This window comes from Corvus hawaiiensis, chromosome 10 (assembly GCF_020740725.1).
Source record: "Corvus hawaiiensis isolate bCorHaw1 chromosome 10, bCorHaw1.pri.cur, whole genome shotgun sequence".
Taxonomy (NCBI): Eukaryota; Metazoa; Chordata; class Aves; order Passeriformes; family Corvidae; genus Corvus; species Corvus hawaiiensis.
In genome coordinates this window covers 2,587,044-2,599,882 of record NC_063222.1, presented here as the reverse complement: position 1 = coordinate 2,599,882, position 12,839 = coordinate 2,587,044, and the positions used below count along the sequence as shown (strand labels likewise).

At 41.3% G+C, this 12,839-nt stretch overlaps 1 protein-coding gene across 11 annotated transcripts in view; it reads left to right on the top strand.

The window, feature by feature from the left end:
* GIGYF2 (GRB10 interacting GYF protein 2) overlaps positions 1 to 12,839 on the top strand; it is a 75,654-nt gene that overhangs the window by 44,666 nt on the left and 18,149 nt on the right. For 8 of the 11 annotated variants that reach the window (XM_048313816.1, XM_048313812.1, XM_048313822.1 and 5 more), the window contains 6 exons: positions 4,600 to 4,779; positions 9,688 to 9,905; positions 9,994 to 10,153; positions 10,231 to 10,431; positions 10,911 to 11,101; positions 11,817 to 11,976. In XM_048313816.1, the coding sequence (XP_048169773.1) occupies positions 4,600 to 4,779; positions 9,688 to 9,905; positions 9,994 to 10,153; positions 10,231 to 10,431; positions 10,911 to 11,101; positions 11,817 to 11,976 (1,110 nt within the window). The remainder of the gene's footprint in view (positions 1 to 4,599; positions 4,780 to 9,687; positions 9,906 to 9,993; positions 10,154 to 10,230; positions 10,432 to 10,910; positions 11,102 to 11,816; positions 11,977 to 12,839) is intronic. The other 3 variants (XM_048313819.1, XM_048313821.1, XM_048313817.1) reach the window with 2 other exon arrangements.

Genomic DNA, 12,839 nt, shown 5'->3' with positions numbered 1-12,839 from the left:
TTAATACCTGTTCAGGCACAGCACCGAAAGCTGATAGGCATAGTGTGACTTGGAGAACCAGGGCAAGTAATGTAGTGCCAGGGGACTCCCACCAGTGCGATAAGGCTGTAGGACAGTGTGACTTGCCCTTCACCCTTCCCTCTGTATTCTGTCAAAGCTGAAATTCCACTGCAGACGGCCTCACTTAGTCCCAAGCAGGATTTTGGTTTCAAACAGTATTTTCTTAGAAGCCATCTTTTGAACTGTAGAAAGCATATGCTGTGTGGTCACAGGTTTTCTAACCTAATTCAGCTGAATAAATTGGAAATCTTAACACAGTTGTACGGCAGGTTAAAGGAGATACAGTGCGTGATTTCCAGGTGTGGTATGGAATTAAACTCTTATTAATTCCTTTGGATCTACTGGCTCACTCACACTGGTGACAGTAGATAATGGCCCGTTTAGTGAAAGAACACGGAGTTATAATTGAGTAGTATGTTTGAGGCCTACTGTTGAGATTGAGTGTTTATGCAGAGAGATTGAAAATTTGAGGCTAGGAATGGGATTCAGAACTTCTGATCTGTCAGTGAGAGTCACTTCATGGAATTTGTATTGCTGTGGTGTTCCTAGCATGTCCAGTAGCGTTCTAAAGAGAAGGTAGTCTTTCTCTAGAAACATCATCTTAAGGACATTTATTTTATTCTTCTGTGAAATAAACAACAAAATTAACACATTTAGGCAAAGTTATTTCAGTTCCTTTAAAAATGCTGCAAAGGTTTTTCTTCTTATCTTCCCTTTGAGGAATCGTGTAGCAGGCAGCAGAGAGAAGAGAACAAGTCAAAGCACTTAATAGACTGTCTTGGTTTTTGTCCCTCTGTAGAGGAAATAGCCATGCTGTCAGTTGTCGCTTTCTTGTTTATTCTTTCCAGACAGTGAGCATGGCATAGGCCGGCAACGTGGGCTGACAGCCTGGAGGACAGAAGTTCTTTGCCATTCTGTTAGTAAGTCCTCTTCATAAACACGTTGCCATGGGGTGACATCCCCGAATCCAGTCTTGTTCTCCACAGTTAGTGTCCCCTCAACTCAGTGTTGCACAGCTGTAGGCTTTTCTGGCTGGATACCACTCGGCTCTGTCTGAAATTTTCTGTAAACACCATTGCTGGCTTTGTGACAGGCCTGAACAGAGGTGCCCTTTTACTGCTCCTTCTCTTCAGGAAGTCCAGTCAATTAGTCCAAGGCAAAACCATGGATTGCGTTTTAGTTTCTTTCATCCTTAAAACGTTGCCAAGTCCCGACTCTGTGACCCGAGTTATTTCGGCTGAAACGATTGAGCTCAAATCTAGAAACAGTTGCAAAGAATATGCTGGGACTTTGGAAGTTATGAATTTAGATGTAAGCTGTAGGAATATTCCTGTATTCAGTTTGTCACTGTCTCTCTGTCACTTGGGTAGCTGGATTTTTCTGGTCCTTAACCTGTGACTGGTTTGTGTTTGTAAAGAACTAGTTTCTTGGCTGGTCTGTCTAATCTTCAAGATCATCTGATGCCAGACCTGTTTGGACACATACCTTGTTCTCTGACTGTTGCTTGCTGTGGTGTCCTAGTACCAGAAAACTGAAGTATGTCATGAGACACAGCATTTTTTTTCTCTTAATTCTGCTGAATGTGACATCAGAACACTCTCTGATGTGACACACTTGAGTGCTGCTGTGTTTGGAAAGATTTTGGAACCACAGGTGATCCCATCCTCAGATGAATATAATACTGACCCCTTATATTTGGGGTTTTTTCATTTCTACATTTCTAATGCCACAGAATTTAAAATCAGAAGAAGGGCAGGATCCCACTTGAGTCTGATCTGGCAAACAGCATTTGATGATTTGTAACCTCTAGAGAGATGTGTTTCAAACCCCACTTTCTGCAAGTTCAGCATACAAAACCTGACTTTGATAGTTCAGTTCTTGGGAACAAAATCCGCTGTCCTAAGGACTAACAGAACCTGAGTTGCCTTGGTTTGCCTGTAGCATGAGTAGGTATGCAGGGGGGCTAAAACCTGTATATACGGTGGCAAAGCAGACTTCACAATATTCTTTAAGTAACCTTTTTTCCCAAATGTTTTTGGGAGAGTGGAACAGAGCCTGTGAGCTGAGAGCTTGTCTGTGTTAAAGAGCAGTCTCCAGAATCAACTGAACTTACAATGGAAAGGAAGAACATCCTTTTTTCTTCCTTTATTGGTAGAGTCTAAAGTCTCTCAAATTATTGTTACTGAATAAGCGTCAAGTAATAGCTGTGAGTTTTTATGAAAATAATAGATAAATCTGTATATTACTTCTCTTGTCTCAAACCAGTGTTTTGAATAACTTTTCTTTCAGTAGCTGCTTTAGTGAGAAAAAAATGAGTATCTTGTGCTGCAGAATAAAAAAAAAATTCATCGATCTCCCTTCTTGTAGCATTTTAAAAAGAAATTCAGAAAGAACGAGGCATTGTCTGTGTTGTCTGGGGCTGAGGCTCCCCTGCACTGTCGGGTTGCAGCTCTCTGCTGTGCACCTCTCTGTGTTTCGCTTCCAGCTGACTCGGCTCTGTAGCTCTGCCTCCTGCTTTTCTGCTATGGGAAGCCCATCCAAGGAGCAATGGTGAGAGGCTTCCCTGCGCTTTCTGTTACCTTAGTCTGCATTTTTTAGATACCTAAAATGGGAAAAAAAAAAAAAAAAAATTCCGAAACATAGATTTTTCTGTCTAGCTTGTTCCATTCCTGTATTTTCCATGAAGCATGGGAAAACAGAACGTGGCTGACCTTCATCTCCAAAGATTTGTCCACTCTGGATAAGAGAACTTGCCAGCATTGCACCTACCAAATGAAGGGAGTTGAGTGCCTCCAGCAGGTTTTGTTTTGTTCCGAGTCAGTATCACCAGAGACTCCCTAAAATACACTGTCTGAAGATTGTTTTGTTTTGTTTCTCAAAACCCCAGCAAATACAGAAGTGATCTTCAGCCAGATGTCCCCTTCAGTGAAGTAAAGGTGTAACTGGGTTATATTTGGCGTCATAGCTGACATTGCCTGTTGGTACTGGTGTGTAACTTTAAATTAGGTACTGGTGCTGGACTTTAAATTAGCCAGTGTGCTTTAGCTCTTCATATAGGAGCAATATAAGAGGAAAGTATTCAAAAAAATTTAGAGCTGGAGAAAGATAATGGGTTTTTTTTCCTCTGGTGTTTTGAGATGGTGGAGAAGGGATGTCAGTTTTTCTCCAAGGTGCATGCAAAGTAGAGAGCCAGTATGTGCTTTCTGTCTCCAGAGTGCAGTATCTCTAGTAGGAAGAATTTTCATGTTCTAAACAGAGGTCTGATTTGCCACAGAATTTCAGATCATCTTTGTTTCCTCATCTTTTTCATTGACTGAAAAAATTGCCTGATGCTAAGAAAGGGAAATACATTCTCCTATGCTTCCTAAACTAAATTCTTAAAAATGTCTCTTTCCACCCCAGGAGTCTTAGTACATGATCATGCTTTCGTTTTTCCTGTCTTAATAAAGCAGGCATACTAAACGGGCTTCACCAAATAACCTCTTATATTCTTGGATTTTAGGACTCTTAAGAAGGAAGATTCAGTATACCTTTCTCTAGTACTTGAAAACTTTTCTTTTTATAGGTAACACCACAATTTCAGGTTAACACTGGGTAATAATATCAGTGAGGAAATGGCATCACTATGGTTCCTGTGAGAATTCTGGTGCTACACAGCTGAAGAAACATTTCAGTGATGGGCTGTCTTGTCAGGGCAAGTCACCAGTGAAAGCAACATCTGTGTTAAGCCTTGGAATGCTGGTGTATGACATGGAAATCTTGGTGTATAATGTGGAGTCTTTTCATGAAAATATTTATATCGTCCTTTTCTGACAGGGTTGCTCTTCATAAATACTTGAGGATTTTATGTTTTGTTTTAAATATAACATAATGTAAATTGAGAACTAAAAGACTATCCTAGCTCCTAAACTTCTAGTAGACTTATCCTTCAGCTCAAGCATGATTGCTTTTAGCCCTTCATACACTGACCTTGGCTCTCCAGAAGATGGATTCACAGCATAATGTTAACATTGCTAAGTTTTTTCTCGTTTATTTCTCAGTGCTACTTTAAATTTTCAGTGTTTCCTAATAGTAAGACTGCTGTATGTCGGATTAAATAGATCTCATGTTCTTTTTATTACAGAAGTAACAAATGTGCTTGGTTTATATAATGTTTACACTGTACTCCCATTTAGCTTGAGACACTTCATGATACAGCAGTTTATTCTTTCTCTCTGCACACTTTTGCCTTCTTTCTGTTACATTTCCCTACATCTCTTAAACTGCCTTTTCCTCCTCTGTCTTTCCTATCCATGTTCCAACTGCTTATTATGCTTTGCTTTCTTCTGGATTTTTTTTTTGTCTTTCCATCCCAAGGTACACAGGGACCTGGATTTCTTTTCTCTGTCATGTTTCCTTCCTGAATTTCCATTCCTCTCCTAGGTTCCTGTAACCACTTCTGGTGCATTTTTGCCTCCAAGGGAGCAAGATTTCAACCCTTTTCTATTTCTGTGTTTCTAAAGACAGGACGCATGTTCACTGGCGTGTGTTTTTTTGCAGTGAGACCAAACTTTGAGGAAGGTGGTACAGCGACTGCGGGGAGGAAACACGAATTTATACGCTCTGAGAGCGAGAACTGGCGCATCTTCAGGGAGGAACAGAATGGGGAAGATGAGGATGGAGGCTGGCGACTGGCTGGGTCACGGAGGGATGGGGAGAGGTGGCGTCCTCACAGTCCAGGTGAGAGCAGAGCTGGGCAAACATGCAGCCACGGTTACAGAGAGAGGGCAGAGGCCGTGAGGAGAGGGAGGTGCCACATTCAGGGCAAAAATAGGTTCATGCAGTTTTGGTCATTAAATACTGTTCTGGCATGTGTGGGACTCTTGGTCACAAGACGATTAGCATAAAATTATGTACCTTTTGTTTTCCTTTTAGCATCTTCAGTACCCTTATGTATTTAAGGGAACAATACTTTTCAGGTGTTCACTTGTCTGTATTGTGCTCCAGGTGTGTAGGTGCCTGGTAAAATAAGGGGTTTTTAATAGTACTGTTTCTTTGTGGCTGTGACAGTGAGGGGAGAGAAATCACCCACATTAGACAGCCTACCTAAGGCTGCAGAGTGACACTGACACTAAACCACTCTGGTCATTGGCCTCTTTCTAGTTTCCCAGAAATGTTTGCAATGCCAAGAAGCATTCTTGGAAGATCTCAAAATATGTTGCTCTATGCATTTTGTAGTTAGTTACAGGATGTCTTGTCTCAATAAAGTTCAAGCACCTGTTTGATTTCACTCTTCCCTTCCCTGGCCTGACAGGGCAAGTCTGTTCACTTGCTTTCCAGCATTGCATTGCCAGAGTTGCAGCAGAAATACAAAGCAGAGCTTGGTATTTCAGTAGTAGGACTGAAACATATTATATATTTTTTTTTTTCCTTCTCTTTGGAAAAGACTGTCATACCTGGTGTGGGATTCTGGGTTTGGCTATCTTTTGGCTGCAGAAGGCTTCTGGAGTACCAGGAGAGGATTAGGCTCTTCTATTGTTACATCTTTATAGAATAATAAAATCGTTAAGTTTGGAAAATATCTTTAAGGTGGTTGAGTCCAACCATTGACCCAGCACTGCCAAGGCCACCACTAAACCATGTCCTTAAGTGCCACATCTACATGGCTTTTAAATCCCTCCAGGGATGGGGCCTCCACCACTTCCCTGGGCATCTGTGTCAATGCTTGACAACTTTTTCAGTGAAGAAATTGCTCCTAATGCCCAATCTAAACCTCCTTTCTGGCAGTTCTAGAAGGATGATAAGGTCCCCCCCCACTTGAGCCTTCTTTGCTCCATGCTAAAATTAATAGGAAAGCAAAGAAAGCACAGGACATTTTTGGGGCAGAGGTGGACAACTTCTCTTCAGTACAAAATAGTCCCAGTTGCTCTTACAATGGGTCTGTTGCCCTTTTCAGCATCCCAGACTTTCAGTATGGTTATTGTTGTGAGCAACCATTACCTTGGTTCTGAGCTCTCTCCACAGCTGTGTATGACTTTCCTCTCAAACAGCTGTTCTCTTTTACTAAAATTTAGCAGCGAGCCCAAGGCTTGATTTATCATCAGATGTTTTCTATTTAGAGCAAGGCTAAAAGGCAAATTTTGAAGAATATAATTTTCTTTTCCCCAGTGTTTGGTCACAGCTGTTGATCAGACACTGCTGCTTTGTTATCTAGTTGAGGCGACATCAGGCCGCCAGCTACCTCGTGATGCAGCATGATACTCAGGAGTGGAGTGTTCTTTGAGTACCAGCCCTCATGCTTTAGCTTAAAAGGAAGCTTAGACCTCAAAGTTTAGAAGTTCATTCAGCTCTTGAACGTTTTTGGAAGATGTTCTGAGGAATGTTTTGAAAATTCATTTCACTTCCATCATGGAAAATATTACTGCTTTTTTGAATTTCAGTGTAGTAGAAACTAACTGAACTTCCCTTACAAGTTAGTTTTAGCGGGTATTGTTGAAAGCCTGTTCAAAGACTTACGTGAATCTGCAGAAAAGTTGCTGATTTTGAGATAGCCTGAGCTGACAGCTGTATTGTCCTGTTTCCAGCTTTCATCAGAGCTGTATTTGAATTCTCCTTTTAGTAGTAGTCGCAGAACTATCAAAACGGTTTTAATCACATTTTTGCTTTAAACAATGAGTTTAACTCAAATTGGTGTGGCTTAAATGGCTTCTTTGTACTTATTCTGGTGTTAGGTAATAGTATAGTCATATGTCCTGCTAAAAATAGAGAAATGTTTTCATTTGTTTAGCTGGTCCTTCCTTTGGCTTGACTCTGTGTACTCCCTGCTAGCATCTTTAGGCTGGCTTTAATATCTGCTAGAAGAGTGTGACCACAGATTTAGATTCATTGGCTGCTTCAAAATTCTCCTTTTTTTTTTACTTTTAATTTTTAACCATCTTTTAAAATTATTAATGTGTAAAAAGCCCTTCTTTCTGTTGTTCCAATTCTTGCATTCATGCCATGATTGCCCTTTAAATTTGCAAGGTAAGTCTGTTTTGTCAGAACCTGCTTTGGTCTCAAAACTAGTGACTGATCTATAGATGTTTATGGTTTTGGTTACCAAGTCAGCCTTAAGGAATAGGAATAATTTTTTCTTGCCTAGAAATCCCTGATATGATTTTCTGTCTTTGCTTTAAATTGAAATTTACTTAGCTGTTTAAATTGGTCTTTTTCCTGAAAAGCATTCGAGAGAGACCTTAGGCTGTACTCTCCTGTACGCTCATATAAATCCTTTTTAGTTGCTGCTTTGTTTGAAGGGCTTTTCAAATTCATCTTGATTCACTCCACTTTCAGAATCAGGTGCTGTGATTCAACTAGAGTTAAACCTTTGGGCATTGTTCCTTGTGTTTCTTAAATATCTTGAAGCAACTTGAAGCAACATTGGGGAATCTTGCACTAAAATTGAGCGAAATAAGAACTAGGTCTATATATAAGATATGCCAAAAAATGTGTACTATTCTTTTGTTAAGTGTTTAGCATTTAGTATTGTTTTAGTATATATTGACAATTTCAGTGCTGAGTTAGAATATACCTTTTAAGAGATAAATAGCTGCTAATAAGGCTAATGTATACTTGTATACATTACAGCCAGTAGTCCTGTCTTTTACCTACACTGTCACCAAAAATTGCAAGGAGTTAATTAAGCTGAAAATTATCCTTACACTTTAAATCTTGAACGTGTAACTAGTGCCTAGTGATACTATATGGCTGAACCTACAGCTATGTTTGTGTCCTAACTGTTGTTAGTTAAAAAGCTTTAGGTAAGAATTCAGGTTTATCTCTACTTCTGGCTTGCTTTAAAGGTTGACAGCCTGACACTTCAGACCTGAATTATGGCCTATATTCTAACTGGGCTTTTACAAACATTTTTTTTACTAAGAAACAAGGGCATGTGTCTGCTGCACCTATGTCTTTTTGCCTCTCCATGTAGCTCTGAAAATGCGGGAGCTGTAAAAAGTGATGCGACAAAATCTCTGCAAGCAGACTACATCGTTATTCATTTGAACTTTGAACATACCCGGGCTAACAAAATTCACCTTCAAAAAGCACGTTTCTGGGTCTCACTATGAAAAGCTGCACTCCTGGTATTGGGATGTGAACTGTGGAAAAATAGCAGCTCCTGTCAATGCAGGCCCATTTATGGCTGTTCAGGAAATTCTTAATACTGAATTTTCCTATTCCACATGAAAGAGAGCTGAAGAAGAGATGCTCAGCTGTTTGTGAGCGCTAGGGTAGCAAACAGGCAGAGCTGTTCATCCATGCACTGTGGCATTGCCAGAGTCAGGCCATAGCTCTGTTTGTCCCCTTGCTGGGAGCCCTGACATGGGCACTGCTGCTTGTCATGAGGAGCTGTCTGTCCAGGGACTCAATCAGAACTGCTGTCTTGTTGTCAACAACCTTTCACGCTTAAATCTCTTTCCTCAATAACATTAAAAAGATTGCCTCAGAACACTGATTTGATGGTTTAATACTTCTTTCTTTGCGAAGCATAACTAGAAGCATAGGTTAAGTTATCCAGTGGAATTATTTGCAAGTAAGCACACATGGAATAGTGAAGGCATTGTTAAAGTCTGACATTTGTGTTTTCTTGGTAAAATTTAAGATTGAAGTTCATAATGTTTCTGGAAGGAGTTTGTTTTACATTTCCTTTATTTGTGAGACAAAGATGGATTTTTGCATGGCTAATATTAATAGTTAGGGTATTAAGGTCAGTGTGGAAGCATTCCTCAGTCATGAAACAGGACCACATTTCTCCCCTTTACTATGATTTTTGTTTTGGTAGCCATTTGATACTGTGAGGCTGCACTGATTATGGTGCACAGATTCTTGGAGCAAAAAAAAGAATTTACTTTTTTTTGAAAGCTGTGTACAGACCTTTCACTCCCAATTTGTTTTCCTTAGCGGCCAGTGCTTTACAGTTTAAATAACATTATTGCACTCAGAGGATTTGAAGCTTGGCTGAATGAAAGTGTCTTCTGAATATGAAGTTTATACTTGAATTGGGAAAGTTTTCCCACTTCTTATCTTTCCAAGTTTTGGTATTCCATGGCTAAAAAAAACCTTTCAAGAGACTGACCAGTCCTTTCAAAGGTATTTGAACAGTTATCACTACCATTTCTCATGTATATGCACAAAAGCGTATCTGAGGGCAAGAGGGAAAAAACATGGGCGTTCTGTTCAGGATGAGACTTCTGCAGAGTCCCTGAAGGAAAATACAAAATCTTATACATGTAAAGGTGCCAAAAAAAGACTTAAGTCAAAGATGGCTGGTAAATTCAATTGGCAACTAGTGTTGCTTGTCTTATTTTGGTGCCTGTTTAAGATTTTGTAGCCCAGCTTTTTTAGCTGTATGTGGTTTTTAATGCTTATTCCACAATTTATAATGCGGGGATATACTGTGGACAATATTTGAAAGGCTTCTGCTTATTGGCGAGATGCTCCTTTTCTTTGCCTTGTCCTTGAAGTCGCCCGTTCACAGGGGGGCTCTGTACCATGTAGGGGCTTTCTGAATTGCTGTCAGTGTCCCCTTGTGTCATTCCCCCCCCTCCCTGCCCCATTGTGTGAGTGCTGCCCTGGGACCATGTGGTAAAGCTCCTTTCCCCGCCTTAGATGGCCCTCGTTCCGCAGGCTGGCGGGAGCACATGGAGCGACGGCGGAGATTCGAGTTCGATTTCCGGGACCGAGACGACGAGCGGGGCTATCGCCGCGTGCGCTGCGGCAGCGGCAGCATGGACGACGACAGGGACAGTCTCCCTGAGTGGTGCTTGGAGGACGCGGAGGAAGAAATGGGCACTTTTGACTCCTCTGGAGCATTTCTCTCTTTAAAGGTGAAAAGCTGCTTTGGGCCCTTGGGTCACTTGGAGCAAATGTCCTGTGATGTCGGGTGGGTTATGGATGATTGCATTGACTTTGCAGAAGGTGCAGAAGGAGCCGATACCGGAGGAACAGGAGATGGACTTCCGGCCTGTGGAGGAAGGGGAGGAAAGGTCTGATTCTGAAGGGAGCCACAATGAAGAAGCCAAAGATCATGAAAAGACCAAGAAAGAGGGGGAGAAAACAGAAAAAGTAGTGGCAGGTAAGGGAGACTTCTTCTGCAACTGTCAATGTAGAATTTCTGTTAATTCAGTTACTTAGAACTGTGCCCTGTTACAGAAGCAGTGGAGGAGGCAGCTCAGGCATCGTCTCCAGCTGCCAGGTCAGACACTCCACCGAAATCCCAGCCTCCAGACCCGCTGCAGGCAAACCTTTTTGAAAGGAAGGAAGAGTCTGTGCCAGAAAGAACAGAAAAAGCAGAAGATAAAGAGAATCGAGTGGAGAATACACTGTCAGCCAAAATGTCCAACAGAGGGGAAGGTAATAAACCTGACAGATAAATTTAGTAAGTTTCCATTACTCACTGTGAGTAGTCCTGGCCCCTTAAAAGAGGCAAGGACTGGATTATTGTGATGGAAAGCCACAATTCACTGACTGATCTATAAATACAGGATTTGTTGGATATGCCATCTCAAATGCTTGCAGTGCACTAGTACTTCACACTGAAATGCGTTGTGGATGTGCCTCAGTGTGGTTCAGCAGAGTATTATGGACAAATGTGTGTGGCCAGGAAATGGGATATGCTGAAATCTGCCGAGTTCTGCACTGATAGAACTAAACTGTTCGTTTCTTGAAGTTAGGTTGGGTGCCTGTGCTGTAAACAGTACTTTCAGGAAGATCTGAAAATGCTTTTGCTTTGGTGCTAAGTTTGAGCCGTTGAATATTCTCTGCATTAAGTTCTTAAAAGTAATTGTCATTTATGTTAAAGATAATGAACTAACTTCAACATTTTTCTTTAGATTTGGCTTCTCTTGCTCAACCTTTGCCACAGATTTCTGCAGACACAGCTGCTTCTGCTCATCTTTCTCCTCCTGTTTCCAATTCAAATCCTGTTCTGCGGCCAGTTCAAACACCTGTCACAGCTGCTCCAGGCATGGGCAACATTCCCGCTGACCCAGATGATGAAGAGGGCCTCAAACACCTAGAGCAGGTAAAATTTCTCAAATTCCTTTGTTGTTGACAGTAGTGAGACTGGAGGAATGTGGAATGCAAAAAACACTTGAAGCCAATAAAATCAGAAATGCAGCTGAAACTTTACACTCCACAATACCGAAAGCTGCTTCTCTCCTTTTTTTTTTTTTTTTTTTTTTTTTTGCCAAAAGTTCAAGCTTTTGTCTTTTTATGGATCAGGATGCTATACCCTGTGTTAAAGAGCTGGAGACCATAGTGCTTACGGCCACTGTCAAGTTGCATATGATTTGCCTTGAGAAATTATGTGTGTCTGTTAAAACCCCTAAACAAACAAACCATCAAACAAGCAAAACCGCAACCAAAAATCCCATAAGTGAAGCACCAGACTTGTTGATGAAAGTGTGGTGGCGGCTGAGATGTAGAGCCTTCTTTGTGCTCATGCTCCCATGCCTGTTTTATTTTTCACTCTGGTACTGTGTTGGGACCTCCTTGGCAAGTTGTTGTAAAGCTTTTCTTAAGCAGGTGAACTGTGCTTGTTCAGGATTCTGCCAGCATGGTAGACAGAGCCCCAGGTTTGTGTAGCAGTCACTCCTGTCCTGGGGCTGCCTGTCATTCCTGATACACTCTGGAGCACTGGGTAGCACAAGGTGGTTGTATTTGACATGCACATTTTCAAATCTGTAAGCCCCCCATCTAACTCTCTTATTTCTTGCTGGTTTTGATGTCTCCTGCAGCAAGCAGAAAAAATGGTGGCATATCTGCAGGACAGTGCCCTTGATGATGAAAGACTAGCAGCAAAAATTCAAGAGCACAGAGCAAAGGGTTCCTCTATGCCGTTGTTCCATGAAGCCATGCAGAAGTGGTACTACAAAGATCCACAAGGAGAAATTCAGGGTAGGTCTGTGCCATTTACACTTCCTCTTTTGTTTCCTGGAATTGTTAAAGAGGTCTTCACAGAATTACCACCAAGAGATGCTGGCGCTTGTTTTTAACAGAAGCAGCACAGGGAATTTACCATTCTAGAATTAGGTTTTGAATATATCTTCAACTCATCACTGCCCCCATGAGCTCAGCAGGCCTAACATCCAGAACTATGCTTTATCATGGCTGAGGTTTGCCATCATTTTATGTTTCTGTAAATTAGGTTAGACTAAAACCTGTTTTACATGCCAGTCGTTACTCAGATTTCCAGATAACAGTGGAAACAAACAAAGAACGTGACCACTGAAGTAGCTTGTTGTGAAGAATCCACAAGAAACCGTGAAATTAGTTTTCTAGACTCAGCCTGATGATGTGGAGTAGTCAGGGAAGGGTGGTTTGTTTAGAATTGAGGGGAAAGAGGAATCAAGTTTCCACCAGCCAGTGCTTGTGCAGAATCTGTTTAAATTGTGCTTGCAGCCGGTGCACTGTTTGTTCATGTAACAGATAGGAACTGTTTCCTGCTTTCAGTTTTTGCTTAAGAATTTTTTTTCTTTTTCAATGAAATTTGGAGCAGGCCTTTCATACAGATATTTGCATCTTTGCTTTCAGAAGGCACTTTTCTTTTGGAGGTCCCAGGGCTCTGTTTTAGCAGCTGCTTATCTGCATCCCGAAAGTGCAGTTAAACAGTGTATTTCTTCCTTGCTGTACTTCACACTGTGTAGTGTGAATGACTTCTCAGCTGTGAACTCCAGATAGGATTGGTGGGGGTGTTGTTTGTGAGATCTGTGCCAATCTCTTGTCTGCAGGTATTGCATATCTTTAGGGTTTTCTTCTCA